The sequence below is a fragment of the Anticarsia gemmatalis genome, chromosome 22 (genome assembly GCF_050436995.1).
Source record: "Anticarsia gemmatalis isolate Benzon Research Colony breed Stoneville strain chromosome 22, ilAntGemm2 primary, whole genome shotgun sequence".
NCBI lineage: Eukaryota > Metazoa > Arthropoda > Insecta > Lepidoptera > Erebidae > Anticarsia > Anticarsia gemmatalis.
The window spans coordinates 1760799-1777928 of NC_134766.1; the positions used below are offsets into that span (position 1 = coordinate 1760799).

Below are 17130 nucleotides of genomic sequence, written 5' to 3' on the forward strand. Positions count from 1 at the left end.
GTGAAACTCTACACGTTTGGCGCAATGGTTGAGGCTATCTTGCCACTCCTAAAGTAGTTGTTCAAATTGCAAGGGGAACAGTTTCATATATATTTTCTTAAACTTACTCGTGCATATTATGTTTTATACAAACACCAATGATTTTGTAGCTAATGGAAATAGAGTGGCATAAAAAAAACAAGTTTAGTTAAATAAATATTGTTTATTAATTTCATTTTTTATTTTTACACGCTAAAATCACAGATTTGTAAAATTAATTTATGAATACCTTATTATAATAAATATTAATTACAAATACTGAAACGTTACTCATGTTGAAGGAGTTTAAAAGTTTGTCTAGAGCTTCAAAATACATATGTAATTATTATAATGAGCTTCAATTAATCGGTAAGACTGCTTGTCAGACTTTCAAACTTCTTTTTATTGCACTTGAGTGACATTTCATTATTCGGATTTGATGTTTCAATAAAACAACGAAGGCGCTAGACGCAAGATCGACGTATAAGTACTTGATGCCCAAAGATCTTTATCACTTCGTAAAAATAACATAATTATGTACAGGTTTTTGTTGTTATTATTACTACATTAAATATTTATGACACCATATCTTAAACCCGTGTTTAAAACAATACTAATCTAATCTAATATGTACAATTTGTACTAAAAATATGTCACACTTATTATGAAACTTTTATAAACTACCCAAAATCTCTTCTATTTCGAAAGAAGCCTTCGAGAAGTCTTCCCGAGCAGTGGAACAGTAGCAAGGCTCGATTCATGATTGATTTATTTATCGTATTACAATACTATGTTAACAAATTATCATCTTCTTCATTACTGTTCCTAATAAGGCAATATTAGACTTTCTTTTAGTCAACTACGCTGTCAAAATGGTGGCTGGAGACTACCTATAATTACTTGAAAACCTTTTTAAAGTCCTCTCAGGCATGCAAGATCTTCTCCCGATGATTTATTTCGTCATTAAAAGCAGATATACATATAAACCTTTGATTGCAATTTTAAAATCTGAAAATATTTTCAAGTCTTTTAAAAACTATTCGTTTAATACTAACTGACAATTCAATCAGTATTAATAAAGTTTTAACTCTTTGTTATTTGATTCTTGTGGAAAATTTTAAGCTTCTTATACAAGCTCGGTTCAAACTTAAAAATAATTTTAAGTTACTTCGAAAGCATGTCTGAGAGTTCTTTACAGGGTCTTGAGGGTAAAGAAAATAATAAGAGCAAACATGAACGGCGTCGGGGAATTAAGGCCTAACTGTCTTTCACTCTAGAAGGTTCCCTGACCAGCTTTGGGTTAATACAATAACTATATCACGCTGTACAATTTTAACTATTTCAAAAACTTACATAAATATAAATCTATGAAATAAATTAACTTTTTATGAAAGACTTGCCTATAAAACTCTACAATGATCTTTCACGCAAGTGCAGCTCAAATGAACATTTTAAACAGGATTGAAATTCTACTGTCTGGAATCCGTATTGTATATCTAAGTTGACAATAATATGATAGCCACTAAGTTATACATTGCGGCTTTGACATAACACACTCCTCGCCAACATTCTAGAACATAAACAATGAACTACATAGTGGCTACCAAATAGTTATCAACTGAGATACACAACAATCCCTCTGGTAGTTATAACAGAGGACTTTCAAACTCTCACGAATTCTGACTACACTCGCGAAATCAAATTCTACACAACAAATCCATCATCATCATTTATCCGACTAATAACTGACGTATAAATCTCATTTTCCTCCTTCAACCCATCTTTTCCTTTATAATAAGGAAACTCATTATTCGTAGCCAAATAATATATCCCTGGCCTATCAAATTTAGTCTCTAACCCTAGATAATTCGTCTGCGTATTGTTGAAACACTGAGCAAACCTTGCCTCCTGTACCGTATTACATTGCACTGCTATAAACTGCTTCGGATGTTCCAACGCTTGCCAGAAATAGATCAACGCTCTAACATGACTACAGACTACTAAACAAGGAATATATGGGATATCACTTGGTTGAAATTCACCTCCATTTACGTATATATCTATGTGTCCTAACGTCTCAGCTATACCAAAACCATCGATATTTGTATGAATGATGTCTACCCTTTCGGCGTCTGTTTTGTAAAGTTTGTATTCTGGGGTCAAAGCTCTGTAGCAGGGTCCAGCTGGGTCCAAACCTGTGATTCTGGAAGGTTTTTTTCCTGTTGCTTGGTAGAAATGTTTAGCGGCGTATGCTACTACGTGAGCTCCTAGGCTGGCACCGACTAGTTCCAGGTTTTCAGCTTCTAAACCATGTTCTGTAAGTTTCACGAGGAATTCACCCATTTTCTTGCCGATGAATCTTGTGAGACGAACTGATCTGGAAGAAGTAAATTAGATGTTGAATTGATACTTTTAAATGTAGGTGCTAAAGCATTATTATTATACCCGAATAGGGAGGATGTTTTTGTGTTTGTTTTTTCTTAATCAAAAATTACGGCGCTCGACCATCTATGGAATAGAAAAAAAAACCTAATTGTTATCACCTGAGTTAAGACTTTATTAAATTTATTCGTACTTAATTGCATAAATGTAAGCTGTTTGTTTATTTGTGCTACTTTCTCGTTAAACTACTAAACCTATTTAATTTTCTCACACTGATTATTATATCTATGAGATTTTCCGTGAGGACTACGGATATAAGCTATATTTATAACTATGTTTATGTAAGTATATTTATAGCCTTACTATGACCCTAAACGGAACCAGTCAGGTACTATTAGTCTATAATAATAGTAATTATACATGTCAAAGGAGATATCATCTAAATTGCAGTTAATTATAAATCACCATGAAAAGCTTATGTCCGTCATGCACACTATAATTATAACATTTTATGAAAGTCATGGTAACGTAAATAAACACTACTAGATAAATAGGAGATGTTCTTCAGAAAGGTCAACCGGCCAGAGCATGTCAATTGACAAGCTACTGTGCAGTACATTGCTGCTTTGACAGGAAGTATAAATTCAAATTCAAAATTATTTATTGCAACAAACATGGTTCAGAGTTCTTATTTATAATATAGTTTCACATATTTGGCCGTCACACGGCATGCAATATTTAATAACATTTTACATGTATTATATACCTAATTCTATTCGACATAATAATTATGGACATCATATCTTATTATTTATATTATATTAAAAAAACAAACTTTAAATTAGGAAAACAAAATTATATTTTAAAACTATTTAGATAAATATTCTGCTATACTATAGCAACATTTAGTAGTTAAATATTCTCTTAATTTATTCTTAAATATTTTTATTACACTAATATTGTAAAGGAAAAACCCAATGTACTGCATAATAACAACAATACGCATACACTCATGAAGGTGCTCGCAAGTGACCGTCATGTAGGAAATATGTATTAATCTGAATAGGAAAAAATAAGTTACGAATCGTAGTACGACTCAGAACAAATACTCGTGCTTATCTCAATCATATTTTTATTTTTTGCTTTATCCATGACTGTGTCCATTGCTGGGTAAAGGGATTCTTCCAGAAAGAGAGATGGGTTAGGCCATGAGTCAGCACGCAGATTGAAAGAGAAGAGGAGAGAGAACTGAACTAGATTGAGGGCATTGTATACCTTTGAAGACTGTTTTGTAACAACATTGTAACAGTGTTTTCTGCGAATTAATGAATGACTTATGACTGTTTTAAAAAATTCGAAAACCGATGTTGAAGCTTTTAACGTCACGACTGATCTCTGATAGAACAGGTGAAAGATATTTTTATTCACACATAACTTCGAAAATTCATTAATTTGCTGCTTTAAGTTTGAACCCACTACCACTAGCTCCAAAAGCAATTATTTAATTTACTCAGCTATTACGGCTCGTCAAACAAATACATGAAAACATATTTTCAATATGATTGCAATGTATACAAAAATATGAGATAATCCTTCAATCAAGAGTGGCCTAGATATGAGTTCGGTGTAGCGTGAGTCGGTGAGTCGGTTGAGTCGGTTGAGTCGGCGTGAGTCGGTGTGAGTGGCCTAAAACTCAATTGGTCACAATAATACGCAATAACAGCCAATAAGCCCACATCTGCGCAAACAGGATCATAAGCTTACGTAGTGATGTGTCTTGTACCGATATCGATATCGACGTCTGTCAAAGTCAAATATGCTTTCTTTCATAAACTTTAACAAGTGTTTGAAATCGTCAAAATATTTTTTATCTACCACCGTTTCGGAAGCTGTTGCTCGTGAGAAGAAACGGCAAGAAACTCACGGCTTGCTCTTTTTGAATGTCAATATTTCCATATTAAATATGTATTATACTTATATTCCATATAAGTGAAATGGTGGTAGAGAATTAATTCACGTTGTGGCTGCCATTTTGTTAAACATCGACTTTATTATTACTTCTAATTTTAAAGAATGTTCTTTGGTGGTTCTATCCGTCTAGCATTCAAATGGACTAGGATAAAAGTGGCCAGAATAAAAAAAATATCCCAATGAAAGTCACGAGTACTTTCAACAACAAAAATAACGCGTTTTACACCAGCCAGTATTAATTATTACGGATACGACCCATCACTAGCATTGCTCAAAGCTTATAAGCTGTTGATATTCCATAGTTCCATCGATGAACAATAGATGGCGTTTCAGGTTCCTATTAAATTCATAAGCTAGTGCGATTGTTAGTTATTTAAAGTGTTTATGAATAAACTAATATTGTCTAGAATCCTTACACTTCCTTACTTACAGCTTACTAATATTATAAATGTTAAACTTTATCATTATTTTTATCTGTTACGCTTTCACGGCTAAACCACTGGACCGATTTAGATAAAATTTAGCATGTCTATAGTTGAAGGTCTAGGATCAAACTTTCGTACTTGAAAGATCAAAGATCGCGAGCAGAGTCGCGGGTATAAACAAGTTCTTTATAAAACTATATTTACTTCCAAAGATATATTAACAACACTATTTTTAAGAACTCCTTATCTTAATACGACGGCAGTATCACCAAACTTAGGGCTAATTTATCACCAAGGATTCGAACTATGGACCTTAGGGCGATAAATTTTGCTTATACTGTCGGAATTCATACAGGGATAGCGAGATAAGGCCGGGTACACATACGCGATTGTCACGATAAGACGATCTATGACAGACACGACAAATCGGATCATCTTTGATATGGGTACTTTGATTTTGATCACTTCATTTGTATGTATGAGGGTTAACGATAAATTATCGTTTATATAGTAAACGTGGTTCTTTCAAAAACCCAGTTAGGGATTTTCTATTGATTCTATGGCATTTCAATAGTATATATGACGTTGCACAGTGATTTTGGGTTCTAATTCCCGATAATACCTGGCATTCACATAGTTACACAGGTGTCCAAAAAACAATTTAGTTAATTTGTATGGTACTAAAGTAAAACTGTGCATAAAAATTTAGAACACAGACTTCCGTAGCGACATTTAGAAATGCCGATACAGAATGGTTAGGTCAAAAAAAAATCTGTCGAAATTAACGTTAAAAGAATTCTATTAGGATACCTACCCAGAACATACATATATTGTATTGATTTTAGGAATTGTCTACATAATTGTGTGCAATGAAAGCAAAACTTTCTGATAAATTTATAACTTGTAAAAGTAGACTTACTTCGGATAGATATATGTGAGAAACGCCAGGGTTTCAGATATGAAGACATTGTACCCTCGCTTGGAGTACGAAGTGCCTAACGCTTGTGAGAACGGGAACGCAGAACTGTCGAAGAAACCCACAGCGTATAACACTGTCTTCTTATTCTTTAAATCTGAAAGTAAAAGAGCATATTAATTTTGACAACGTTTATAGAAAAGTGATGAAAAAGTGATCTGGACATCCCAAGTCCACAGCGCTTATAACCTTTGCAGAGATCGTTTTATCAATAACTTCATCAGAAATCACATATAGAGAAATATATGGTCCACAAATATTTTATTTGAGTCTTGTAAACAACAAAAACAACCCAGGCACTATATATTTCTAGAGATATTATTACTTTATTTGATAGAAAACAAAAATCATCCATTGACCAGCTCGGTGAAAATCGATGTATAGCGGAATCCTATACTATATTATAATATCATGTATTGTGTACAAGTCGCGTTTTAACATCGTCAATTGGATCTAGTTGTTCTCTATATTCGTTATTTGTTCCTACGTTTTTCAAAGACCCCGCAAGCCGCGATATCATTTTCAATCGTCTGACCGTTACCTAACAATGGAAATTTCAAGCTTAAACTACTCAATTTTGACAATACCTTCAAACACAAAGCCTAAAAGCTATCACTAATTTTGTCGCAAAATTACCACAACACAAATTAATCACATTGCACGGACATTGTCGACTGCGTATCTGCTAAAAGAGGTATTAAAGCGGATAGCATGAAATTTGTCAGTTCGATAATTGCTATGTGAAAAGCTGTAGGATACTTAATTTGGATAGTTAAGAGCAAAATACGTTTTCGTTAAAACAGCAATAAGTGTTTGATAAAATAAGGCATTGTTTTTAATTATGTTAAATAAGTTGTGGTGTGATTGGCTTAGGTAGATTTACACCGGGTTAAGATAATAATATTCACTAAAATCCTACTACTATCCTACTAATATGCGAAAGTTTGTGTCACCAGGGACATGTGGGCTTATCACATATCTCAGTAGGCAACTAGTGTACTTCAAATTGATAGTCACTATTCAGTTCATTGCTGCTTTGACGTAACGTGTTCACTATATTCTAAGGGAGAAAACAATGTACAGCATAGTGCCTTTTAAATAGCTGTCAACAGAGATAATTGCGTGATAGCCCTCCGGATATTTCTACCCCGGAAGCTATAAAGTTATAAACACAACCTATATGTTGTATAAAATACTTCAAAACAAGAAAATCTGTTTAAATAAAAACCGTTTCATACAAGCTTGAAGTTTTATTCTTCATACGTCCACCCCGGAAGCGCTCGCAATACAAAAGAAATCCTTTATTCTCCCAACGAACGGTTGATATGAAAAGTCGTCCTTACATGTATTACAGGCAATTTTGCAAACTTGTATCGCGCTATGAATAATATATGAGGGTAGGTAGCGTTGTCACACACTTGCTGCTATTGAATTTGTCATGGATAAAGGAATCCGTCAAGCGCGAACGGGTTCTGTGTTGTATGAAAATTTTCGGACAGTTAGATTTCAATCTATTGGATTTTCCGTATTAGAGATTCCCACTTCATAAAAAATTGAGGATGTATTATGGGACTTTACATGGTTAAATTTTTTGACGTTTCGGCGCTGGTTACCGCCTTTTTAGTCGCAACTAGCTGTGGTCAGTCTATGACCACAACATCTCTTTCAATAAATAATTATTTTTCTTAGTCAGTAGTCAACGTTATGTCAAAGTACTGTTTAAACCACCTGAAAGATCTTTAACGTTATATTACGACAGTTATAATAGTAGACATTAGACAACAGGGGCGTCTTTTTACGTGTATTTTGAAGCACGGAGACCCCTAGTTCAGATACCAATAAGTAACCACCTATCTATGGAAAGCCTAACCGCTAAGCACAGCTAACCATGAGCGCCGCATTATTAAATTACCTATACTCCGAGTCAAATGTCATACAAAATGCAAGTATAAAAATGAAATTAAATCATGGGTACCCACAATCTTTTGTTGATTTAAGGAACCTATATAAGGTAGTGTCAGCCAAGTAATACAAGCATGTTCATCCCACTCAAAAGTTCAAGGGTTCACAGCCTAAAGCATCACAACAAAGAATTCACGTTATGTGTGTATTAAAATTATCACTTGCTGTAACGGTGAACAATGAAAACAGTGACCTTGCATTATTAAGAGCTCTTTAAAAGTAGTTTTGAAGGAATGCTATCCATATTTAGCTGGAGTGGTCAAGGCCTAAACCCTTTGTGTCTTCGCTAGCTGACCCACGCGTCTTTACTCGTGTAAAATGATGTATCAATTGTTTGAGCCGATTAGAAACAGAGTCTTATCAAAAGTAGGACATATGTATTTGATTCTATGTAATGACAAAAATGGCAAAATCTGTACGGCGGTTTAAGTGTAAAAACGAATAAGAAAGATTTTACATTGGTAATACTAATATGTAAAAGTCCTTGATCTGCAATTAGCCAGCATGGTAGAGTCAAGGCCAAACACCTTAATTTCGATAATAGACCCTTTTCCAGCAGTGGCAGTTTAAAAAAAACAATTTTAGAATGGCCTGTTGATCAATAAATAAAGTTTTTGTTCATCTAGAAAGGAACTCTAACTAATATATTGAAATAAAATCACGTCATCAGTTTGCAAGAGAGAAAAGCCAAAAAAATGTGACCATCAAAGATACGCGATAAATTTTATTTTTGACACAGGCTCGCAGGAAATTGTTTAACGAACCAAAATGAACGCCGAACTACTTCGTTACTTCATTAATTTAATTAATAAAAGAGGAGTTATTGTAACGAAAAATATATGTGAAGTTGTCTGTTGTTTTTCTTTACCAACATTGCATTTTTATTTTTGATTCTTTTGTAAGTAAAATTGTCGCAAGGAATTTTAAAAACAACACTTTATATAAACAAAAGTGTATTCAGATCCGAGACAACTATTTGGAAATCACGCAAGTATTTGTTTTCTGAGGGTAATGAACCCAGCAGCAATGAAAAGAAAAAGTCTATCAAAATTATTAAATGCCTGACTCTGTCCGTGTTATCCCTACGATTGTCGATCCATTGTACAAGGTGTTGTCGGATGATTCTTATTCCTCAGTCATGATCAAAATTCCTTCATTCGTCAAAGTATATATCTATGCCCTATATCCGGCGAAAGACTCGCCTTTATTACATAGCCTGGCCACAAGCAACAGCAAAAAAAAGTGAAATTATAAACAGATAAAACATAATCTATTATTACAAAAAAATATGATTTATTCACAGAATAAAGAATAGTAGACATAATAATAGTTTTGTTTTTAATGCAAATTACGTAGTAACCAAACGATTTAATATTCTAAACCTAGGTATAAATTATCTCACTTTACGTAAAAACTTGACTAGATAACAATCGTAATAGCTGACAATTATCTCGATCACGTCAAACCTTTGGACCAATATTTACACCTAACAAGAACTTAGAACTAAGATCTATAGTCCAACATCTTGGTAGAAAGCTTTGTATGCAAGGATCGTAGCAACCAGAGGTAAATGAAATTCAGAATTTAGAACATCAGTGACCCCCCAGGCTTATGTAGTTAACGGTGGCCTCTTTTATACAGCTACTTTATTTTGAAAGACCACTCCCGCACTATGAATTGCTCTTGTGTCGCGGGGACTTGTACAAACAACGGACACAAAGCACAGCCAGACCCGAAACAATTATTTGTGGATCGCACTAATAATTGTTCCGTGTGGGAATCGAGTCCCGACGCAATGGTAGCGGCGCAGTGACCTTAACCACTGCGCTACGGAGGCAGTCAGATATAAATCATGAATGCCAAGGCTCTCTATTATGTTGTCAGACTATATGATTAAATAGGTAATTTTATGAAAACAATGGACAGTTTTGTGAATCAGTTCACATACTTTTCTCAAAAGTCAATCGATAAAAAAGTGGTTGAAGATTATGTGATTCGCGTCACGATGTTGAATTTTGACGTCAACAGCTGTATATGATTATAAATATGGGAGAATATGGACAAACTGTGTTCGTATTTACGAATTGTTTTTATCTCAATTATATTATTAGTAAATAAATACTACCAAACTAGAAGAACTTGTACTATGGTTTCGAGAAAACCGATAATATAGTACTAAACATATTAATTAACATTGAATGTCAGAGGAAATATCTCTTGCTCATCACACTTATATTTGGCGTAAGTTGGATTCGTACCCACCACACGAGACACGGCGGTTTAGACGGCGAAGTAACTACGTTAACTATTACGCCAAACGTATATTTTATTAAATAGGTACTACATACCTATACTTTTATCCTTGGCCACCGTCTTGGGGGCTGTTTCCACCGGGATCTGCTTCCTGAGGACCTGTCCCGAGCTGGTGATGCGGTGCATTGCGATCTGCAGCTGAGGCATCATGCGAGGACTGATGCTGGCATTCTTCAGTACTCCAGGACCTGAGGGTCAGAGCAGAACAGGTAATTAAACCGGCCAAGTGCTAGTCGGACTTGCGCATAAGGGTTCCGTACCATTATAATCAAAAGCACGTTTATTGTATGGGGACCCCCTTCATATATATTTTTTTTATTATTCTTTTAGTTGTTATAGCGGCAACGGAAATTCATAATTTGTGCTTCCTAGCTATTAAGGTTTATAAGATACAGCCTGGTGACAGAAGAACAGACGGACGCTTAGACAGCGGAGAGTAGTAGGGTTCAGTTTTTACCTTTAAGGTACGAAACACTTAAAAGGTCTTAAATTTTCTTATGAAAGGTTTTGTAAAAATGTATTAGAGACCCGCATGGTTTTGCTCGGATGTAATTTAGGTAAAGTAAATAGAATTTTGGGCTGGATTTTTTGGATAAAAATAGCTTATGTCAGCTTTCGATTCTTCTTTTGTGTACATGAAAACGTAAAAGCTTTATATTATTAAGCAGTATTATGTATTTTTCGTATTCAGATTGTGGTCAACGTACTGTTAAAGTAGTTCTAGCCACCAAGCCCTTCGTTAGGCTAAACCACTGTCATCTCAATCGATAGCAGGTAACCCGCTTTTCGAAACACCAAAAACCATTGAGTTACCACCCATCCACAAAATGTTTACGCTCTCGATTTAAACAATCTGACTGAATCCCGCTCAACAATCCATCTGTGGAATATTCACTACTAAGGAAGCTTAACTTACTGAACATCTTACCATGTTATTAAATCATAAAGGTACGCCGTACGACCTTCGATCACACAATAATTTACTTTTATCATCTCAACAACAAATATTTATTTTCTTCAATACATTGTTTTTTATGCCTCTGTGGATTCATCGAATTATATGTTATTTACTTTGAAAAACACGTGGATCGATACAATGGACACTTCAGAAGGTGATAATTTCATTTTATGTGTGTATTTATTATATAAACGCCTTTTATAGCATATAGTGTTGGCAGAAATGCACCCACATTATGCAGTTTAAAATATTTTTCCAATGTAAAAAGTGGCGAGTATCCCCATATTGCTATTTGCCATGTTATGAGAATAAGCCTATTGCCATTTACGGAGCACGAAAACAAACGACGTGCTACTAAAAAAACATTATCTCAAAAATAAAAACCTCAGATGAATGAAGCTTCAGCTTCATTCATCTGAGGTTCAGCTTTGCCTAACCCGGAAATTAAACCCAAGACCTCGTAATCTGCAGACTGCACAAACTGCCGTTAGGGCTATATAGCTTACCCATAATAATCCATTACTGTCCTACAGCTAAGTACAGGACAGCTTAGGATATCGAAATAACAGTCTAGGACTTGGTTTTCCTTGAAGAATAGTAACTATTTCTTTGACTCAAGATTTGAGGAATCTCTCTCGGGGGATTAATTTCGGTATTTCAGCAGTCTTCAGTAATGAGACTCTTATAGATAAATAACATCGCGAGTAGGAAATATAATCATGTTTTGCCATTTACAATATAAATCCCAATGTAGTAGGGGCCAAGCCAGAAAAACCGTAATATGTTAATTTTATTTTATTTCACGGATAACTGTAAATCTAAAATAAAACTTGAACTCAATTTACATGTGAAACAACAAACATTTGTTATTGAGATGTAAATATTATAATTTTATTACAATAACGACGTTTACTTGCATAATGGATATTTGTTTAATTAATCGATTTTATGCACAATATGCGCATAAATCAACAGTAATATAAAATAAAATAAAAACAATTTAGTTTTGTATTTGTTTAAATTCGTTAATCTCTGAGAAAATTCCTTTTGGTATATGAGCAAGAAATCATTCTAGTGCATATAAAAAGATTGTTGTAACTTTGTAAGGTGTTGTTGATTTGATAATTTATCTATAGGCTGATAATAAAATCACCACTCTTTAACGCGTAACTGTCCCACTGCTGGGCAAGGGTTTCCTCCCAAAGGAGGGAGGGGCCAGAGTCCATCACGCTGGCCAAGTGCGGGTTAGGGATGTGTAGTGATTCTGTATTTCTTTTTCAGTGCTATAGAAGTCTCACGGTAAGTCTGCAATATTGTGATCCCTCAAAAATTGATGATTTATTAATACACATTATAGCCACGAAAAGTCATCGATATGCTTGCCTAAGTTTCGAACTTGCCTTGACTTCATGCGTTGCCACTTAGCACTTCTCAAATATAATTATATGGTTTATTAATATCCTTATTAGTAACAAGCTGAGCTCAAAATAAATACAAGTAAACATAATCATTTTTAATTAAATCCTAATAGGCATATTTATCCAAGTCTCGATATGTAATGACATTTACGATTACAGAATCATTCTAATGATTCGCAATCATTGATGCCTTGTATGAGAGCCACTATAAATGAACGACAGTAATACTGATCGGAAAAGATTTAAATAAGCAGTTGTTCGTGCTATCATGGTAATGTAACACTAATTGACAGATAACATACAGCAATTTTTTTCTGCGAGAACTTGAAATAAAAAATTACTGAAATAAAATATTTTTGTGAGGGTTAATTAAGGGCACTATAAGTAGCCTGGTAGGTAGTAGGAAATCGATGCACTGAAACTACCTGGGTAAACTGCGCCAGGTATTTATGAAATAAAAAAGAAACAAAATACAGTCGAAAGAACTTCCTCCTTTTTTTGAAGTCGGTTAAAAACTGTCACAAATATTCACTCCACGATTGATTTAACACATCGCTAGATTTGCGTCTGAGGTTATCTAGTGTTCAGAAATACAATTTAATCATCGTATGGTTACTGGTCAACCTAGAGTAAAAATTTCAAGTCACACGGAGGCTCAAGGACATTGTTTTAATTTAACAACAACTGTTACCACCTGCATTCAAAAGCACGGATATACTGGTAAGCGACCACCTATAAAAATTCACGCCATTGCAATTGGTAACATAACTAATGGGTTTCATCCCGATGTTTTACTTAACCAATATGTGACATGAACTACATCGTTCACCGACCGGTGAGCGCAATACCTATGGATTTACGTAGCTTAACTACTGTTTTACCTATTTATAGTGTATCTAAGAAACCACATCTCTTGGCACTGACATAGAACGTGAGTTCACTTGAGGGCCGTGACCGAATTTATCGATTCCTATAATGTATTGATAATATAAACGTACGGTATTTTATTTATAAATTATAATAATACAATAATAATTTGTATGATGACATTAGATGAGTCATTGTAAAATGCTAATACAATCATACTTTTCCGTTAATACAGCAAGGAGCTTTTTCAATGTAACGAAAAGCATAAATAATTACAAAACGCCATTTTTTAACCGATATTCGGCTACGGTGCTTTATTACAGTTCGTTTCCTTGAAACAAGACAACTGTGCTGACGTCTATTCTATAGTGTACGCGTGTGCACAATACACAGGTACACCCTCTATTCGTATAACTGACTGGCCCGGTGATAGATCAGGCTCATGACGGACGAATTTATGTACTATCCGATCCACGGAGGTCTGCGACCTGTGGATTTAATCCCGACAGATTATTAAGAGTTCGATTTGACATAATCTCGGATCTGATTCAATCGAATTCAAATTCGATTTGTTGATTTGTATTAATTTCTATGGTACTGCATCACTGGATTTGGCGCATCAGTAATTAAATCATAAAAGTGATCACCACGGACCTTACGTTTCATACTCTTGCATTCGGGACGCGCAGATTTAGCCGATATATGTATTTTCGCCGCGCGGTAAAAATCTCGCGGCCTTAACACACGTATAAACTCTACATAATAGTAGCGAGATAATCACATAACCATGGCGCTAATCGTACAGTGTAATTAAGACGTAATTTGTTAAAACCAGTGTGTTTAATAGTGTTGATCTAGTTGAATTATTCAAGTAAACCTGATACCATTAGGTCATGGCTCATTGATAGACTACATTCCTTGGCAATGAGCGCCATATGTTGTTAATGGCAACTCTGTAATTTAGATATAGTTAGATTAACCACTTAGCTTATGTTTACGGTTAATTTACACCCGCGAAAAATAGTAGATTTCATATATAACTGTCATATTATTGCTCTTGTGTCGCGGGGACTTTTACGAACAAACAAACAACAGACACAAAGTACAACCAGACCCGAAACAATTATTTGTGGATCGCTAGTTTGTTAGCTTTGCTCAACGGACATAATTTTCACTTATGCATCTTGAAATTTGCACAAGCGAAATAATTTCTTATACACACAATACACGTCACTTCGAAAGGTCATTGACGTTTTGCCTCGGTCTTTGAACCCCTGAAAACAAATGAGTGGCAAATGTCTTTTTGTCGCAAGGTTAGTGGTCAACCTAGTGTCAAAGTTGTTCGAGCCACCCGAAAAGCTGAAATAACTTAACGACTGTTACTTTAGTAGGCAACAACCGGGACCAACTTTTACGTGCCCTCCGAAGCTCGAGAACGCCCAGATCAAATACCACTAAGGGGTCACCCATCTATGGAATGACCGCGCTAAAGGTTGCTTAACTCACAGATTGTTTACCGACCTGTGAGTGCAACTGGCTATGGCCAGTGAGCTGTCTGATTTACTCCATAAACTACCCGAGTGCAAGTGTTCATGCCTACCAGTAGTCACTTCATATTTTCCGTGAATGCTGCTAAAACCTTGAAAGGACGCGTTCGTTGTCAATGACTTAACTCTCACTACTTAAACAATTATGTAAAACATTATTGACGTAAGCAAACAAAGAAACCTACTTAATAAGATACATAATAATGTCCTTCTGACTGATATATTCGATGGTGACAAGTAACTTTATTGAAACTAGATCTATACACAGGAGATCAATAATGTCCAAGTTTTTGCACCCGATGGAACGGTGTCCTACCCACTCTGCGAAGAACCAAAGGCTTTGTTTCCTTTTCCAGGCAGTGACCCAAACAACCTAACCATCCACTCTCTGGATAATCACTGAAAATTTCGAGACGGAAAACTAAGGTTACATTTTTTGCCCGACTCAAAATTGAGACCGCAACCTCAGCACAATCGTTGCATACACTTATGTCATTGTTAAATACTTAAAATAACAACTGTCCCTACTTAAACGGTTATGTAAAACATTTGCAAGCAAACAAAGAAAACTACTTAATAAGTACTTAGTACATACATACAAACATACATACATACAAACATAACCAAGAATCCACTTAGTAAATATCATAAGGAAATAATTTACATAATTTTCCGTTCGTCCAAACATTTGACGGCGTGTAAATGTAAGGCAAACAACTTTGTTTGTTTGCTCATTACTCGGGAACTGCTGATCCAATTTGGATGTTATAAATTCGGAATTAATGACGTTAGCTTTTTTTTCTGCAAATATTTGGAATGTAATTATTGATGATTTTACTTTTTTACATATTTTTTGTGAGATTTTTTGTGTATGTTTTTTCGGGTGGTGGCGGTGATGGCCCAGTGGTAAAAGTTCTTCAGCAAGTGGACTAAGGTTCGAATTAAAGGTTTACATACGATTTCTCTAAGTTATGTGTATTAGAAAATTAAATGGTGACTTGTTTTAATTGGGAAAGAATACATCGTGAGTAAACCTTGCACGCTTGAAAATTCTTTAAAACAGTTCTTGAAGAAATGCAAAGTAAGTCTCTAACCCATTGAGCCAGGGTGGTGAATTCTGGGTCTAACCCAAATCTTATTCTGGGAGAAGACCCTTGCCTAGCAGTGTAACACTTAAGAACAGTTAAGTGTTATATTTATTAACCGACTTCAAAAAAGGAGGAGGTTCTCAATTTGACTCTCAAATTAAAATAAATGTATTTATAGACTTACATTCTGGAATAAGTCCAGCCGGGTATCCGTACTCCGACCTTGGACCATAAGTGGCGGCTCGCGCTTGACCAAGCACAGCGAAGGACAGTGCGACCGCCACCGCGATCTTAAACACCTTTGACATGGTTCTGGAAAGAAAAGGAAGTTTTTGTTAAACATTTCTAATTTGATATGATGAAGAGGTCTTACTTAGTTTAAGAAATAATTTATTCACCTTTTAATTTAAACTCATAACTAAAAATATACTCAAAATTGAAAGGAAACAATGTCGGAATACAGTTTTTACAAACAAACATTAAATGCTTATCGGTCAATATTTAAAGTAGTTAATAGTTATATCATACTCATAATATTTTGAACACAAACGTCTGTTTTACTGTTACGCTTTTACGGCTGAACGGCTCAACCGATTCCGATAAAATTTTGCATCGAGATAGTTAACGACGCAGGATCAAACATAAACTACGTTGTTTTTGAAAAATCACCCACTAGAGGCTCTAATTGATTAACATCAAAAAACAGTCGACACCCCTCCGTTTTTAAATTAGGTTAAAACTGACCGAACAAGCGCTTGACGACAATTATAAATGCTAATGAGTGTTGTACTATGATAATGATCACTTTAATGTGACCGAGTTACATTCATTTACCTGTTTATGACATAATATACTTAAATCTAAATCTATTATTTACTTAAACATCTATAAAATGACGCCTTCTTCTGATAGGGGTAGGCAGAGATCTATTTTGATTCAAATCCATCATTTAGCGTATTACAATCTAAACTGACTTTGTGGCGCAGGCGGTAGTATAAATGACTGCTGATCATGAGGTCGTGGGTTTTATTCCCGGGTGAGGCAAAAGGCTATTGGTCTTTTCTAATTCCTCATCTACGACTCGGAGTTTAGTATCGTGCCAGGTAAATCCTCCTCCTTCTAGGTGGTTAAAAAAAAATAACCACGAAGGCTAAGGTGGGAGCGAGCGAAGCGAAGCTCCCACCTTAGCCTTCTAACCTAACCTA

General features: G+C 35.0%; 1 protein-coding gene across 3 annotated transcripts in view; it reads right to left on the reverse strand.

The window, feature by feature from the left end:
* Positions 1 to 235: 235 nt before the first annotated feature.
* LOC142982892 (phospholipase A1-like) overlaps positions 236 to 17130 on the reverse strand; it is a 29504-nt gene continuing 12609 nt past the window's right edge. For all 3 annotated transcript variants that reach the window (XM_076129616.1, XM_076129617.1, XM_076129615.1), the window contains 4 exons: positions 16110 to 16237; positions 10083 to 10235; positions 5716 to 5869; positions 236 to 2395 (listed from right to left, as the gene is read on the reverse strand). In XM_076129616.1, coding sequence (XP_075985731.1) covers positions 1723 to 2395; positions 5716 to 5869; positions 10083 to 10235; positions 16110 to 16233 — 1104 coding nt within the window. In that variant the 5' untranslated portion in view covers positions 16234 to 16237 and the 3' untranslated portion in view covers positions 236 to 1722. The remainder of the gene's footprint in view (positions 2396 to 5715; positions 5870 to 10082; positions 10236 to 16109; positions 16238 to 17130) is intronic.